The 18,332-nt window shown below is 39.3% G+C and overlaps 1 protein-coding gene across 6 annotated transcripts in view; it reads right to left on the bottom strand.

Annotated features, from left to right (window-relative positions):
* The window catches only part of stxbp5l (syntaxin binding protein 5L), a 159,543-nt gene that overhangs the window by 73,146 nt on the left and 68,065 nt on the right, over positions 1 to 18,332 (bottom strand). For all 6 annotated transcript variants that reach the window (XM_044365755.1, XM_044365756.1, XM_044365759.1 and 3 more), the window contains exon 3: positions 9,338 to 9,419. In XM_044365755.1, coding sequence (XP_044221690.1) covers positions 9,338 to 9,419 — 82 coding nt within the window. The remainder of the gene's footprint in view (positions 1 to 9,337; positions 9,420 to 18,332) is intronic.

The following is an 18,332-nucleotide window of genomic DNA, read 5'->3' as shown; positions in this document are numbered from 1 at the left end:
AATAAAATGCATCGAGATTTGCTGAAATACACGTGGGGAAGGCTGCGCTCTCAGGCAGCTAGCCTCTTACCTGTGAATCTGACAAGTCACTAAATACAGTGTATCACTGGTACTTGAAAGAAATATCAGTGAAAGAAACTTATGAGGCTATGAAATGAAAGAGGGGCTTTGTACTTTTGTGGAAGCAACAATACTCCTGGGTGGAAAACAGCGACTGTGGTATGATTTGTACAGTTTGCCGGCTAACTAGCTAGCCAGTTAGTATCCTCATAATTACGTGCATGTCTTCTGTGTGACTTTGACAGCAGCAGCCTCTGCAGGAGATAAACAGCTCTCTGTTTAATTGTTAATCACCAGGGTTTATAAACAACAACATGCACAGTTTAGTTAAAGCCAACAAAATGTTTGCTGCTGATCATAAGGAGTGCTTTTTTATGACATTATTGAGGTTTACCCTTCATCTCTGTGGCTCCTGCCAGCTTTTGTCAACATCTGTCTGTCAACATCTATCTATCTTATGGCTGCAAAAACAAATGGACATCATATGAAACTCGATGAAAACTGTGAGATGAAAATGACAAATCCTTTTCAAATAATGTCAGCTGGTGTTGACCCTAGTACTGAGGATGGCGGATTGTAATTACAGTAAAATTCCCAGTGTGGCTTTGCTATGAGGGCGTCACTGTAAAGACTGGAGCCCAGGGGAGAATTAGCTTTAGATTACAAACTTAATCACAGGATTAAAAACTGTGCAGTGCAAAGAAGGATGGATGTCGCTTCCCATGGATTTCCATATTGGGTGAATGTTTTCCCCTCATTCACTGAGTCTCTTCCTCTACATATATACATATATAATTATGAGACTGGACGAACATTGTACTTACTGTTCAATGTTCATCCACACATTAGAGGGGGGCATTTTTTGAATCATTAGTATGTGCATCAGTGGAAGCATTTGCAGAAATACCTATTTGTTTTCCATGTAGATGTGTGTTATATATGTTAGTATTTTCTGCAGTTGTTACTATAGTAGCCATAATATGATTATTTTTGAGAGAAAAAAAAAGATTACAGTCACACAATAAAAGTATTGTAAATCCTGTTACTCCAAGTTCTAGATATAAATGGATGGCCTTAGCTCTTCAGTGCCTCCCCTGACTCTTACATCTCACTTAACAAGACTAGGTCAAAACCTAGTATACGGCTGGACCGTGTATGGTCAAAGTGCAAAATTGTGGCCAATTTGTTACTGGGATAGTCAGTGGTAGTGTCCATAATGTGAATTCCTGGATATTAAATGTTCATCTGCAATTTTCTGTAGTGGTCTCAGTAATATTTGTTGTTAAAGTGTACTGAAATTGCCTATCACAAGACTGAAGCAACATTTGAGTAGAAATGCAGTTGCAAGAACATTACTTTCCACTCATAACTCTGTTTGATTTGATCTTAATTTTAATTATAACTATTCTAATTATCTATTAACTTCCCCTTCTCTTTCATCTGCTTCTGTTTGCAGAGGTCTGTAAGCATATATGGTCTCATCCATATGTTTACATAGGATTAGCATGCTAGGCTAACAGTCCATCAGCTGTGTGACTTTATATCCGTGCTGTGACGTCTTTCAGAGCACACAAAGACCGTAAACACACCTGTCACCTACCCAGCACAGTGCTGTAAAACCAGAAACACCACGGCTACACCTTATTTTTATAAAGTCTACGGGCTAACCACAGCACGGCATGACTATGCTAAAGATGCCTGTCATGCTAACTAGCTGCTAGCCACCGAGCAGGCTGGTAAAATGGATCTGCCGCTTCTCTTTGTGTGCTTGTTGTGCTCGGGGCTCTGCTGTAAATGCCCCCTGAGGACGTAATAGAAACTGTTCATGCCAATTCATCCCTGCGTAAATTCACCCTCAGCCCAGAATAAAACCTCTGTATGTCCTTGTTTTTGTGAGTGGAAGTTCTTTTTCTTTACAACACTTTGACTCCGTGCACACAAGACAGTTCACTCATGATGTGATTGGTCACACTGATGGAATATAATTCTTATAATATTGGAGATTATATGTTAATATTTCTGAGTGAGCAGAACTGAGCAGCATCACTGAATGCTGTCGAACCAACATACAAATAGATGTCTAAAATTTTAAAATCTACTGTATTTTAACCTTCACACATTTTCAAGTGCAAATCACCAAACACACTACTACTGGATCAGAGTGTGAGCTTACAATCATGTCTATATGTCTTTGATCTATGTATTTCTTAAATCTTTAACTATATTTTTCATCTTCAGTCGCTGCCCTCTGTGTTTTGTTCCCATCAGATCAAAGCTGTGTAAAATAAATATATTTAACATGTAATGTGGGCTATAGCCTAATACACAGTCAGATTCCACTTTATCATCCATTAAGGAAATATAAGTCTAGCACTTACACTTTTACCCACTCTGAGTCAGGCTCTTTTTTTAAAGATAAATGTGCACGGTCCACATACACATGCATTAATATCTCTATGTCCACTGGATTGAAACTGAGGCTCTGCCTTTTATTTACCTGTTGCCATGGTGAATTGTAGTATCAGAGCTCCATTGATGATGCCTTTGTTCATTCACCATGTACATGCTTAACTCAGGGTGAACATAGTTGATTGAACTGACTCTGATCAGCTGAGTTTCCCATCTCGGGGTAAATCCACCCAGAGTTCAGGGTTAGACTCAGACTTTGTTAAGCCTGCTTTCTGGAATGGACACCATGTCATTAAAAATGCCATTAGACTCGATTATATAAAATAGGGTAATTAAAACATTTAATGATTCAACCATGGGCTGTACTTGGCTGGGGCTCGTACAGTACACAGAGAGGATTATAGAATAGATATATATCTAACCTAGCTGAGAGCTAGGACTTGGTGGAGATAATATAACTTAAAATTGCTGGCATTACTGAACCTTACATATCATAATCATTTCTGTTGCCTCTTTAGCACCATTAATCACTCCACAATTACCAAAGGATAATTTTGAGGATTTTTTTACCTAGATGTTAGTGGACGTCATTTCTCTTTCTACCTGTCACCTAAGTTGACAAGGAAGGCCACCACAAAGGGAGAAAGAAGACCTTTGCAGAGGAGGAGAGAGTGAAATGGAGTGAAAGGAGGTGGAGTAGCAACTAATAAAGAAATAACACCAGACAGGGAGAAGAGAGAACGTGAGAGGCAGACAGGGAGAGAGCCAGGTCCACAATTCCATTATAGTATAATTATCTTGATGTTTCGATGGCAACAGAGGCGAGACGACCAGGCACAGGTACAGTGTGCAGCACGGGTAAAATGACAATTGTCAGGGCCGAGAGAAAATTGCACAAAAAAAAACATAAGGAAATGGCTTAAGGTGTGCTTGTGTGTATTTATGTTAAAATAACACAGGGGCAATTTCCTTTACATTTCTCTAAAATATTTATCTACAAAAGGGAAAAAAAGAGATGTGTTTAATTTTGCTAACAAAGATAACAATGACAAAGATAATTAAGATAAAGATAATTAATTGAATGAACATTTTCACTAATGTGTACTTCTGTATTGATTTGATCAATGGGATTTACAGCCTGTTGCTCTCATTAAACACTGTGAGGATCAGAGGATCTATTATTACTTAATTAATCAACAAGTCAACCATTGTGTGGTCAGATACAAAGTCATGCATGAAACTAAAATTCAATGTTTCCCAACATTGGAATGAGGCACATGGTAGTGCAGGGAGGATACAGTATCTGCCTGAACACATCCATTACAGTAAATATAATATCAACCTGTGTGTTTGTAAATTCCAATAGCACTTAAAAACAAAGCTGAAATGTTTATATATAATTTAAAAAAGAGAAAAAATGGAGGAGTTAATAGAACTAAGCTTTGTGTTGGTTCATCTGCTGCAGTGAGCTAATTTAGTTCTCCAAACACAGGCAATTTTGAGTCATGTCAAAAGTTAATGAGGTCTGTGTCTGGCTGCTGGGATGTATTACCATCTATTCCATCTGTCTTCTTCCTGCTCCTCCTCTTTGTCCTTTTCTACCTCTACCTCTGTGCACTGTGAAGAAATGGAATTCAAGACTGAATGGGAAGAGTTTGGGGAGGCCATGGAGAAGGACTTTCAGTTGGCCTCTAAGAATTTCTTGCAAACCATCAGGCCACACATTAAGGGGAAGCAGGGCTTAGCCCAGGCTGTTTTCAGCAGGGGTGGAAAACTGCTAACCTTGACTGGGGACATTGTCAGGTAATTGAAGGAACACTTTAAGGATCTCCTAACACTGACCGACGTGCCTTCTGTGGTGGAGATTCTCCCTGAAATGCTGAAGGCTCTGGGCATTGTTGGGCTGTCATGGCTGGAACGCCTCTTCTGTGTTGCATGGAGATCAGGGACACTGCCTGTGGACTGGCAGACCCGGGAGGTAGTTCCCATTTTCAAAAAAAGGGACCGGAGGGTGTGCTCCAACTATTGGGGGATCACACTACTCAGCCTCACAGGAAAAGCTTATGCCAGGGTAGTGGAAAGGAGGCTCAAGCTGATCATCAAACCTCAGATTCAAGAGGAACAATGTGGATTTCGTCCTGGCCATGGAACAGTGCACCAGCTCTTCACCCTCCCTTCCTTCACCTCCAGCACGCACTGGGACGGTTTGCAGCCAAATGTGAAGCAGCCGGGATGAAAGTCAGCACCTCCAAATCTGAGGCCATGGTACTCTGCCAGATAATGGTGGACTGCTCCCTCTGGGTTGGGAGTGAGTAGCTGACCCAAGTGAAGGAGTTCAAGTATCTCGGGGTCTTATTCAAGAGTGAGGGTAAGATGAGATTGACAGCCAAATCGGTGCAGCATCAGCAGTAATGCAGGTGTTGTACCGAACCATTGTGGTGAACAAAGAGAAGGCAAAGCTTTCAATTTACCGTCGGTAAAACTGTCGGTCTACATTCCAACCCTCACTTATGGTCACAGGCTTTGGTTAGTGACTGAAAGAATGAGATCACAGATACAAGCGGCCAAAATGAGTTTCCCCCAGAGAGTGTCTGGGCTCAGCCTTAGAGATTGGGTGAGGATCTCAGACATCCAGGGTTAGGGTTAAGGGTTAGGGGAAGCTTGGAGTAGAGCCGTTCCTCCTTTGCATCGAAAGGAGCCAGTTGAGGTGAGTTGGGCACCTGGTTAGGATGCCTCCTAGACGCCTCCCTCTGGACGGTTTCTGTGCACGTCCCAGGGCAGACCCAGAGTATGCTGGAGGGATTGCATATCTCTCCTGGCCTGGGAACGCCTTGGGATCCCCCAGGAGGAGCTGGAGGGTGTTGCTGGGGAGAAGAATGCCTCGGTTTCCTTACTCAGTCTGATGCCACTGTGACCTGGTCCTGGATAAGCGGTGGAAAATGGATGGATTAATGGATGGATGGATGGTTGGATGATTAGGAGACTTGAAAACTTTCTAAGACGGGAACTTCTAGGTCTAGGTTCTAAGTTTTCCTTTAAACAGATGAGAGAGGTGAGATGATCTGCTTGATGTCAGTGCAGCCTTGTTTGTTTATTTTGGGAAAAAAAGTGCTTTATTACCAATAATATTACTTTATGTATGAAGTTTGTCCTACACCTCATGTGTTTGTTATTGTTTGAAACCAGTAATTGATGTACCACTTTAGAGGGCCAGGAAGTTTGATTTCCTTACATTAATTCCCACCACTAGTTTCTATTGCTATGTACCTAATAAATGCAACCATGTATGAAGTAAACAGTATAGAAGAGCTCAGAAAATAACATTTCTGGTTCCCTTCATAATCTTAGAGCAGTAATATGTCACATTCTTTTTGATGTTTGTGTGACTGATGTAGTGTGATTGATGTAGAGTGCATCGACTGATAAAACCATAATCCACAAAACAAGTTGTTTGTAACTAGAAACAATTATCTCATCCTTTCTGTAGGTTTGTTTTAGGAAAGACTAAATACTAAACTATTTAAGACTGAATATTTAACTACACATCTTGTTAGGAAAAATCCTCATGCTGACCCATCCTTCAATCTAGTCCTTAGCACAGCACAGCACCCTCTCCTTCCCCTCGCAGCACCCCCCCTCCACCAAACCTCATCTGACACCAACCTTCAGCAGGCCCCTCAGCCTCTTTAGATGTTTTATTCATAAAGCAAAATAATGAATTCAGAATAGGCAAACAAACACATTAATTAGCCTATTCATAACCTCCACTGACACAGTAACAGAAAAAAAATTATTCTCCCCGTAAAAGAGCCAGAGAGAGGCTTATGAGGACGACATGGTATAAGATTGTGACTAAGTTGTGAAATGGTTGACTGCTAGACGTGTTGAATTGTGTGTTGTCTGTGTGATATAGAGGAGACAGATAATCAGATACTCACAGGTACCTGCAAGAAGTGGCCTCTTTTGTGGCTTTGTACGGCTAATAGCAGTAAGTCATTACAGCAAACTGAATGTCAAGAGGCTGGTCGGAATATTCAAGTCAGCTATTAGCAGGGCGGCCGACAGCCCACACACTGAATCCATGAGAGGGCATTGACATCCTGCATCGCTATTAGTCACTAAGCAAAACAATGGGAAGACCTGTAGTAGTCACTGTGAGAATTATGTGAACACACACATATGAGCTGCATGTAGAAACCTACAGAATAAAGTTCAAGATTGAAAATGCAAAGTGCACAAATGAATCTTTGAATACAACAAGCAAATATGGAGAAAGAAAACTGCCAGTGGCACACACACACATTTTACAAACCCAGCAAAGACACAGTTGGAACCACATACTATTGTTGTTGCATGTATGCACACAAGAAGATACACACTTTTAAGATATTCTTACACAAACACTCATGCACACACATACAAAATGACATGAGCACCCCTTTTCAGGCCTATACCCCTCTATTTACTTCAGATACATCACAAGTGGGCCAATGAGTGATGGAGAAGTGGGCTGAAAGAGCTGGTGGGCTTTAGAAGAAACAGAGCGGGCAAAGAAAAAAGGCGAAGAGAAGGAGAGAGCAGATTAGAGTGGAATAAAAGAGAAACAAGAAAGAGAGGGAGAGACAGTTTTCTGTTTCAGACCTGTGTGACTGTGAGTCTTCTACTCTTAAACTAACAATAGGGCTATAACACACCTACAATATTTTGTTAGTACACACAATATTGCACCAAACTGTAGAGGACTGTCAAAGCTGTGTCCTAAATCCAACTACTTGATGTAGAGCACTGTTATGTGTGGGCCCACACAGTACTATTCTGTTAGTAGAAAAGCGATAAGTCAGAGAAAATGTCTTTAAAAGGCTAGAAGACAAAAAAGTGTCCTTTAATTTAAATAGTTCATTATTTAGTGTTGGAAATGTTTTGGCTTCTGCTGTTCTCTATCAAAAGAAATGTGTTTGAATACAGGTAAATATATAACATTATTTATTTTTTTATAATTTAATCTTTATTTAATCAGGTAGATTGAGATCTCTTTTTCAAGAGAGACCTGAGGACAGGAAACATTCATAAGACAAGCACACAATCAGCAACAAAACTACAGCCAGACAGCCACAATCAACAAATAATTAATATAAACACAAGAGTCATAAAACATATCAGATATTAAAGCTTTAAAATCTTGAATAAGAGGGGAATAAAAGACTCTAGTTTGAGGGCAGTTTTCAGTTCATTCCATTTGAAAGGTGCATAGTACCTGAAACCAGTTTGTCTGCCAACATTAGTGCATACACGAGGGATACTGGATCTAAGGTTAAGTAGTGACTGGATTGTTTACTGTAGTTACTAGATTTAAATGAGAGAACAGAGAACAGTGATGAGTATGAAATTTGTCATTAGTGATAAAGCATAATGCACTATGATAAACAGGGTTTAAGGGTTTATTAGCAGCTCAACATGGAAAAAAATATAGTAAAGAAAATATTTAAAAAACAGTCCCATAGGAATGGATGCCAAATTGCATAAACATAACCCTTGAGAGGAAAATGAAACAATCATTTTATGTTTCTTTTAATTAACAAAAAACAAAAATAGGATTTCCTTAAAAAGGACAATTAAATTTGCTGTGACTGTCAGAGTCTGCTCTCCCCCTCACCTGTTGCTGTGAGAATTGTCCAATCATTCAGTCTCACTCTCTGCTCTGCCACACCCCTCATTAGTTCAACCACTTTCACCTGGCGCTCCCACCTGCTCATCATCTTCAATCAAGCCAGTATATAAGCTGCCTCGGCCCACTCCCTCTTTGTCAGATTGCCTATGCCATTATGCTAAATCGTCTTGCCTTCATCTCCGGACTGCCCTCCTGGTTCCTGATCGGCTTGTCTCTGCCCCGGTAAACCCACCAGCCTTCTGTCCCTGACTCTGAGTTCTGCCTGCCTGTTCCCTGGTCTTTGTCTGCTTGTGGTTGAGAGACGTTCCGATTCCTGCTCTGTCATCTTCTCTGGTTACATCTGCTCTGCTGCCTGTTTACCTGCTGCTGAAGCAGCCCAGTCTGTGACCGTTTTACTATTGTCTTGACATTGTGTGGAATAAAGACTGTAAATTAAATACTGGTGTCATTTGTGCTGCAATTGAGTCCATTCTGTACCTGTTACAGTGACTCCATAGGCACTTTTTTAATCATCTGAAAAAACTATCAAATTGGAAAGTAAAATCAGCTACACTGGTAACAATAACAATTGGTGATACATGCAATAACTTGACATGGTACCCAAAGTGCTACTTCAATAACCTTCTCTTTTCAGTATTATAATTTCAGATCCCCATCCACCCTTCCTAGGAACACAGATGTTATTCCCACACAAGGAGTACAATGTACCCCACTGAACACTGACAATATAAAATGTCAGTCACATTTTCTGATTTACTAGTGATACAGGTTTTAATGTGGGATCCATTTTAATTTACATTATTAATCTCTACCAGAGACTGGAAGGAAATGTAACAATGCAAATTTGCATGAGTCTTATATGCCTTTTAAGAGATGCTGTATACAGTATTTTCCCTATTCAAATGAATTTCAGGTGTCAGATGTTAGAGTACTACTACTAACAAGTATTGTCTGGGTAGCTGAAAACTCATATATTCACCTCCGCTATCAACCCTTCATTACGACCAACAGCAAAAAGCCACCAGACACCGAGAAGAAGCCATTGGGACCCACTCAGTGGACATTTGGGTCCGTGGAGTAAATAGGTAGCTGGTAACATGTGGTTGTAATCATTTTTGGATGGTAAAAAACAAATTTTGACGAGCAGTTTTAAAAAGCACAGCTTTAAATAAAAAAGTATTATAATGGAGCCTGGCTTACCTCATTGATGAGGAACTGCAGTTGAAGAACAGCTGCTCCGCTCTCATGCTGACAGAAGCAGTCCACCCCGGGTCGTCCCAGTCTGATGACATCACAGAGTCAAGGAAGTATACAAAAGTGTACTACAGGTACATCAGCACAATACATGTAAAAACAGTATATATATATTTATGCAACATGGTTGTGGTGTCAGTGATAAGATTCAATCACTGTGATGGATTATGCAAAGATAATAAGAACATCTGAAGCAGAGGGTCAGAGAGTCATTATTGAGTTCATAATAATGTAACTTTAAAAAATATATATACTTATTTATTTATTTTTTGAAGGTTCTCTGAAGGTCTTCCTGTGCCGACTGTAGTTGCACAAATGCTGAAATAGCACAGAAAGCTACAGCCAACAGTGCCACTGGCCTGGTGGCACCACATAAGCAGGCAGGTGGTACACTGTCAAATCCGCTTATAAAGCATGACTGGATTTGAAAAAACCTGCATTGTGATGCTTGATGATTGCTGACACACCCCCTACTGTGCCTTTTTTCCCACCTCAGGGCAGTCAAGTTGAGTGGAACATCCATACAAACACAGGTGAGGAGCAAAACACGTGTGCACCTGGCTTTGTAGTACACCAGAACAAATCATCCTCTCTGTACAGTCACAAAAAGGCTCAGAGGGGTTTAGAATTGAATATTGTTTAATTTCATGCCATTATCGGAGTTAGCTGTGTCTTGAATTGTAATGATAAGTGTCCAACCTTCTATTTTCATGTATACAGCATTTATAATTTCATGCTCTTAAAGTAAAGGTGTTTCTGATATTTTGTCTACTCCATTTATATCAGTGACTGTAGATTAAATATCACAAACAGCTGTCAGTGTAACACAATACAATTTAAACTATAGCCTCCAAAATGACCATTAAGTTGAATCATAAATTACTTTTGTATAGACAGGCACTTTGTAGCCTGTGCAAACAACTGATTATCAAGAAAGAAACTCAGAAAATTATATTTTTTATTGTACAATAAATAAAAGGGCTAAGGACACAGCTGTGGTTGTAACAAGCATTATTAAGCTATATTAATTGAATAGAAAAAACAAACTTCTTATTAACAGCAGAATAAAGCATCACCAAGGCAGACCACACATACGGACCATATACACTCCACCTGACTGCAGCCCACAAACACATAAAGTAACAAGAGGGCTAGCACAGTTTAGTCACAGCGTATTTCACACACGCACACACACAGCCGTGTTTCCATCACTTCAGAGGACATTACATTGACTTACATTCATTTCCTGGAGACTTATCATAGCCTTAACCATAACCTTACTTGCCTAAACTTAACCTTTACCCTAACCTTAACATAACCCTAAACTAACCTTAACTTTAAACCAAGTCTTCCCCCTAAAATGAGTGATTTACATTAAGGGGACTTGCTTTTTGTCCCCCACACCTTGAGGAATACCTGGATCACAAACACACGCTAATGCCTCATTGCTAGGAAATGCAGTGGTTGACATTCTCCTCTGTAGAGTGAGTTGCAGTCGTCAGTGAGTTTGTTGTTGTACTCACCTGTCTGAAAGGAATTGTGTGAGTCCTGCACTGCACTGCAAAGTCCTCCACAATCTGCACTACGTTTAACTCCTGTTCATTCATGCTCATAATACGATAATTGAGTAACTCATAATTGAGTTGACTGATTATGCATAATATAACCAGTCAACTCAAAACCTCTCATAATGTCCCACTGCACTCCTCAAATAGTTTCCAAACATTTTGAGCATTTAGAAGTTTCTAATTTAATGTAGAAGGAGCATTTTTGCCAGACCCAGCATATACTGTTGGTTGCATAAAAACATAGGTGTGTTTGATTTAGGTTACTTAGCAGACTCAATGGGTGATGCATTAAATCAGTGATTAACTTGGATGCAACCTTGTTTTTACCAAGGTACAATGATGCCAACCTTTGCCATAACCCATAATGACGTCATCTTCAATCTTACTGCATTGTTGTATTTTTTTTTATATGGTTCATAAACTGCTAGGCCTGAATCAGAACAGTGAACATCAGGGATGCAAACAAGTAAAGGGTAAAAAAGGTGAGAATACTGCATGTAAAGATATTCACTTTACATGTTCATTTCTAGTTACTTTTAAGTATGTCTGCATCTGCCTGAAAACTAATTCCAGCAGCCATTATGGGATAAAATAACCCTACATAAAACACATAAAAGGAATCAATACACTGATCTGCAGTTCAATGCAGCACTCACTTTTCCAGCCCATAGCATTAAGTCACTTTGGTTCATGTATAAAAAGAGTATCCTGCTCAGGATCTGCATTTAAACTGTAAGAATACAAAAATCCAAATGTGTTTTGGCAGATGTGGATGCTTCAAAAGGCCACTCACCCATCCATTCATCCATCCATCTGTCTCTGAATTGAGCCATAAATGTCAAAAGTCAGTTTTCTAAATGTTAAAAAGGCAGAACTCAACTGCAAGGGCAGTGCAGCACCCAGACAGTCTACAGCGCGCACTCTTATTTGTAGTTCATCTTCAAAAAAGGCAGCAGTTGCAAGCATGTTTTGATTTAATGACTATATAATTACCTTTGCAAGACAAACGTTAAGTATACTGTGAACTTTCTACGCCGTCACTCAGAGACTAACATTTGCGAAGCAGAGCAGCGATCAGCAGTAACCAACACCCACTGCAGCATTAAACAACATAAACCAAGTATGAAGTGAAGAAAAGAACTCTGTGTCACCAGTTAACCACTTCTGTATCCAACCCGATCAGCCTCCCTCTCCAAAAAAATCCTCACTGGATCTACACGAATCTCGTTGGTGACCTATTTTGATTTCAAAATGGCAAATTTCACCAAAAGGTGAGGAGTTTGCATCTCTGGAACATACATTTAGAACATCTGTCTTTTACAGAATGTCAGTGGCCAGAAATTATCTTAATACAAGGCCTAATACTGTTGCAAAATAAATAATCACATCAAATCAATCATAATTTTGGCATTATGAAAGACAACATTGATCAGATTTTAAAAAAATTATGACTATCTCATTAAAATTAGCACAAAAATAAACTTATTCAAAATTCTTGAATTCTTGAGTTTATAAATTCATGTTGCTAAGAGCAGAGGAGCTCCAATGAGTAAGTAAAGTAAATTTATATCACCCTTCTAGAGCACAAATAAAAATGGAGCACAAGATAAACAAATACATATAACAAATACAAAGACACGTCTGTACAAGGTTGTCACCCAGTAGCTGTACCAGCTTGGTTGCGTAATCCAGCAAACAAACCCTTCGGCTAATTTTTACATTTCTGAAAAGTAACATGGCCCGAAAGCCCTCCGACTTCACGTCACTGTGAAAAATAAAAAACTGACCTACTGGGTTGAAATCTCTCTGTTGCACAATATAAATAATAGCCAAACTGCACTCTCTCATAGTTCTGAGATGGCAATGATTTTAATATCCTATCATGTCCTGTTTCTTTTTTATTTTACTATACACTCCTAGTAATTTGCTAACATCTACTAAACATATCCTTATACTACAGGAGAATGCTGAAGAATACTGTGTTTCATGTGTACACCAATATGCTTGTGATTAGCAATTATATCTAATACATGCAACTTGGTTGGGGAAACAGGTATAGCTACCAGAGGAAGTACAAGCCAAATATATCCTTCCAAACAGGTGGAAATCAGAAGGAGGGGGAAATAACACAACATGAAAACAGAGCCAACTGGACCTGGCACAGGAGCAGTTATTTAATCACTACAGATTGTTCAGAATTCACAAAGTTGCCAACTCTGCTCGAGGTACATCACTTAACCACAAACAACCAGTCCTGCAATGAATTAAATGTCCCTGTTGTGTCTTGCAATTCATTTGCACGTTTTTGTGTAAACATAAACCACTTTATTTAGACATTTCAGTCACGATGCTGTTGTCAGAATTTGTAAACCAGATAAATGGGTGGCTCAGTACATTTTATTAATGCAAAGTAATGATTTATTCATTACACCTTACAATTTTTTTTGGTTACGTTCATCAAAATGAAAGACAACTTTTCTGCCATTTCTTATTAGCTAATCATTTTATGTAGTGTAGAGCAGTTTTATGTGCTGTGTCCCTTTATTTCTCCACACCCTAAAAACCCCAACTCTCCCTGTTATGATTGCACGTGCACATAAAATGTAGTTGTGTTCCTGAAGTGACTGGTTTGCCCTTCACTTCTTTCTCCAAACTAAGATTTCACTTCACCTCGCTTGGCATCAAAAGCTACCCACTTGTAAGGTGATTGTGTAACATTTATGAGCCACAATCAAATATCTGTTCAGTTGGCTGACAGTGCAGAAATAGAGAACAAAATGTCAGCGAGGAAAAAAATGTGTACAGCTGTAATGAACTGCAATATGAGTAACCACGGAGAGTAGGAGGCCACAAAACAGAGGTTTAACCTTCTGAGACTCAGCAAAGTAACCGAGCTGAGAGACGAAGAAGAAAAAGAGATTTTGTTGTTTTCTTGTTGCTTTTGCATTTCAATGTGGACACAGATCAGATTAATCCACATATAGACATAGTCAAACAAATCCTTTGCCATGGTGCTTCTAGATAAGGAAGGCAGTAATTTGTTTTGAATCTGTAAAAAAAAAAAAAAGGTTATATTATAAGAAAACTTTAGAAAACCACCTAACTTTGGATTCCACATAGACAACACTAGGTGTGTTCAGTAATGGGTTATATATAGCAGATATGCAAAAGGGCTCAATCTGCTCCTCATCCCTTCTCTTCCACACTCTCTCATCTCTGCATTGCTCTGTCTCTGTCTCTCTGCTCACTTCTCTCAGGTCATGTACTTTCCTCCAACTCCCAAGACCTGCCACCCTCAAGTCATCAAACAGATCCATTCAGCCTTTCCCTCCTTTCCCCATCGACGCACCTGTTCCCACTTCTCATCATTCCTGCAGTTACCTGGCCTACTCCGCCCACTCCTCACCTGCAACTCAGTCCTTTGTCACCTACTTATTATACGGGCCCAGATCCTTTGTTTCCTTGTCAGATCGTTGTTGTCATGTCGCTATTTGTCAGCGCTTTCGAGCTTGGACCCGTATCGTATCTGCACCTGCTTTCCTGCCTGTCTGGACTTTTCCATATCTCATCCCTGCAACTCTGTGGATTTAATACTAATGCTGTTTGGACTCGCCACCCATGCCTGTGAGCTTTTGTATCTTCCCTTTTGAAAACAAACTCACTGAACTGTCCCTGTCTGCCTCTATAGTCTGCATTTGGATCCTTCCACTGCTGCCTAATACACACCACCTATGACACAATCAGAAATCCAACAGACTGCTAGTAAGCAGAGTGTGCACATCTCATTTCAATTTCACAATGTACTCTGAAACCAACAGGGCAGAAACGTCTAGACAGTCTTGCTAGACTGACTTATCACATCTATAGCAGCAGCAGCAGCAGCAGCAGCAGCCGTGGACTGATATGTTGAATTGTTGAACCAGGCTGCAGATCGCAGGTGCACTGGAGAGGAAAGACTCAGACAGTTCACAGTTCAACATGTTGCCCAGGACCCTCAGCAAAGTTAAATTTCAGTCAATTAAAAAAATAACTATTCACTGTTGTAAAATATACCCAAATAAACAAGTATTTGCAGAAATAAAATAAGATTATTAGTACGTAAAACAGTAAATAAAACTATGTTAAACTATTGCTACAAGTTTTTGTTGTTTCATAGAATCTGATTCAATACATGTAAATCTCTTTATGATGTCTATTGCTTATAATTTATGGCTTAGTTAACTTGATAATTCCCTAATCTGTTTGGTTCTGTTAAATACATTTGCATGATTTAATTCTGATAATTTGCCAGCCATTATCTTTGGATATGATGTACTGTCTTCCATGCTTACTGGAAGAACCCTAAGATTTGTCCAAGGTGAACTTTTGATTGTCACAGTTACTTTTAATCAAATCAAATTTATGATTTGATGACGGTAATACAGAGGACATTGTCTAAAGCATATGACCCAGACAAACAGACAGCTGTACAGTGTGTGTGTGGGGAAGTCTGCTCTATGTGTTATTGAGTGACAAGATACACACACACACACAAACACACATTGCAGGTCCCTGTTTCTTGTATTTAAATCATGCATTCGTATATGAATAAATTAATTAATATTTTGTCTGGTCCACCTGCTGAGATGCTTCATGGTAAATCACCTACATGGATCAGCTGTGCTATAATGACAGATTGTTATCCTCATTTATATTCCAGACAATGGGGGGCTCTATTAATTTTGAGATGAATTAATATTTTTCCTTTAGGATGCTGAAAAACCAACAGTTTTCTGTGTGAAATGCCAAGTGAATGCAGGCTATAAGTAAACACTCAATGATAATGAAAAGGATCTGAACAGGTAAGTGTGTTAGTATTACGTAGTGGCTTTGAAAGTTCATGGACACACACACACACACACACACACACACACGGAGCTCCACTGTTGTTGTAAAGAGGCCATCAAATAGGAATTCTACAATTGATTTCAACCCTTTACTCCATCATCATCTCTCTTTCATTCACACTTTACTCACTCAAATCAATTGAACCGCCTCTGTAAGAAAAAGAAATGGAAAAATCAAACAAAAATTTTTCAAGCTTATATGGGTGAGAAATGCCTTTTGTAGTCATGCGCCCACACTGAGCCACCAAACTGGGAGAAAAATCTTTTTTTTTGACCCATGGCAATACACTGAGCACAAAGAACAGGCCTGTCCACTTAGTCAAGCAGTCTATATGTATTTTTGCTTTGAATAGTGTTTTACTTGGAGCCGTTCAATTTAAAAGCCACACAGCGTGTGAATTCCAGTACTGAAGGATAAATAAAAACAAGTCAGAGGTAGCTGCCTGTGAGTGTGTTGCAAAGTGTCAGTCTTGACGATATGTGTTAGGCTTATCACAGTGGGTGCTTTCACGGGAGATTTATGTTAGACGAGCCTACACCGATGTAATTTACTGCATAGACAGCACTTGTACCATCAGAATCATTTAAAAGATGCACATAAAAATTTAACACGTATGAGATTTAGCATGTTCTGACCTGTGGAGTGGGAGAGATATGTTTTCAGATTAAGGCAGAGACTTCGATTGCCTAAAGAAACAACTGTTCCAATGTGGCAGGAACTGAAGCCAGCATCTCAGTGACTTGGGGGAAACACACATTGTTGCGAGGTCTGTTTTCACTAAAGCTAAGGAGTCAAGATTCAGAGGATAATATTATTAATCTATATAAGTCTATTCTGAGGTCAGATATTCTTTTTATTTACAAGATATAAAATGTTGCTGGCTGTGTTTTTGTAGTCTCTCTTGCTATTTTGTTTAAAAGCTTGCTATGTGAATGTTTCTGTGCGGAGAATTTGAGAGCTGCTTTTGGCTGTGTTGTGAGAGAACTTACGCCAGGGAGAAAATTCCACAAAGGCCTCCAAATTAAACCTAATCCTTTGTAATGACAAAGAAACATTTGCTTAGGCTCAGGCAAAGATCATGATTTGGATTAAAATTACAACTTCGTTAAGGCTGGGTGACCTTTAATGTCATGGTTACAATACGGTCATGGAACGACTGTGGTCCTGGTCAAAATAAACATTGACTGTCTGAAGGGGGGAATTAATTAATATGCAATAACTGTCGCTGAGTCCAGTCAAGGAAGAGGAGCTGGTGTGTGTGTGTGTGTGTGTGTGTGTGCGTGATTCACTCTTGAAAGAGAATGGTTGGCGACAGACTTAAATCATCTCTCTGTCAGTCTGCATCATTCTCTCTCTGACAGGCAAGTCTTTGTACACATCACATTCAAATTCTCATCACACTCGAGACCGGCATCAAAACACGTATGACGCTGTCAAAACACAAAGCTGATGTGAAGGTGAAGTCGCCTACATCCATACGGGAGACAAACACTGTATTGCTGTCAGATAACAGCAGAGAATGCTGATGAGAAATTTCTGGACTTGTCAGTTGTGTTTTTGGTGATTTCTGATTTGGAAACTAATAATTGACAACCAATAAATGTAATGATTTTAAATTAAAACACATGCTGTTTGACACATACAAACAGGGCCTCACGTCTCCAAAACATCTTAACGGCTATACGGCTGAAACATTCATACAGCTTCTTAAGTTTGAGGTATTTCTGCAAAGCATCTCTGATCATACACAACAACTCATCATCATACACAGAATTGCACATGCATGCCGAGAAACAACAAACTCTTTGTCAATTTAACTTAACAAAAGCAGTGATCCCTCCATAAAATTATATGTTAAAGTGTTTGGGTGCTAACAAAAAGGAGATACAACACAAAGATGCCCATTAATGCAACTACAGTGGTGACATTTTGTAGAAAATATCATGGTATCAGTCACTAGTCTTAGTATTGTGTTGTAGTGTCTTAGTGAGGTGTTACAATGTTACTTGGTGGCGTATCTGTTGTGTCAATGTATGTGTTCTGTTGTGTTCTTGGTCCATATTTGTATTGAGAATCATCAGCTAAAAAAGAAAAATAACGTCATGTCCAGTTCTGTGAATCAACTGGATTAGCTTTGCTTGTCTTTATCTTCTGTTTATCCTCCTTGTATTCACCTCATAGTGGAGGAAACACAATCGATCACTTCTAAAATCAGAGGTTGTTTTCTTCTTTGTAGCTTGAGCAACAGTTAAATCAGTTATGGCATACATTAACATTTAACCAACAAACAGCTCTTCTTATTTAAGGCTACTTGCTCTGTTCTCTGTGGAATATGATCACACATAATTGATTTTTCAGTGTATTTTATTTTTGTTAAATGTAACAGTTACAATTGATCAGCTACAATAAAAGCAAACTATAGTGTGAAAGTGCGTTCGAGATGCTCTTAACCAAAATGTTAGTCATAGTAAGTGCTGTTTCAAGAA

This window comes from Thunnus albacares, chromosome 11 (genome assembly GCF_914725855.1).
Source record: "Thunnus albacares chromosome 11, fThuAlb1.1, whole genome shotgun sequence".
Taxonomy (NCBI): domain Eukaryota; kingdom Metazoa; phylum Chordata; class Actinopteri; order Scombriformes; family Scombridae; genus Thunnus; species Thunnus albacares.
This window is presented reverse-complemented; position numbering and strand designations above follow the sequence as displayed.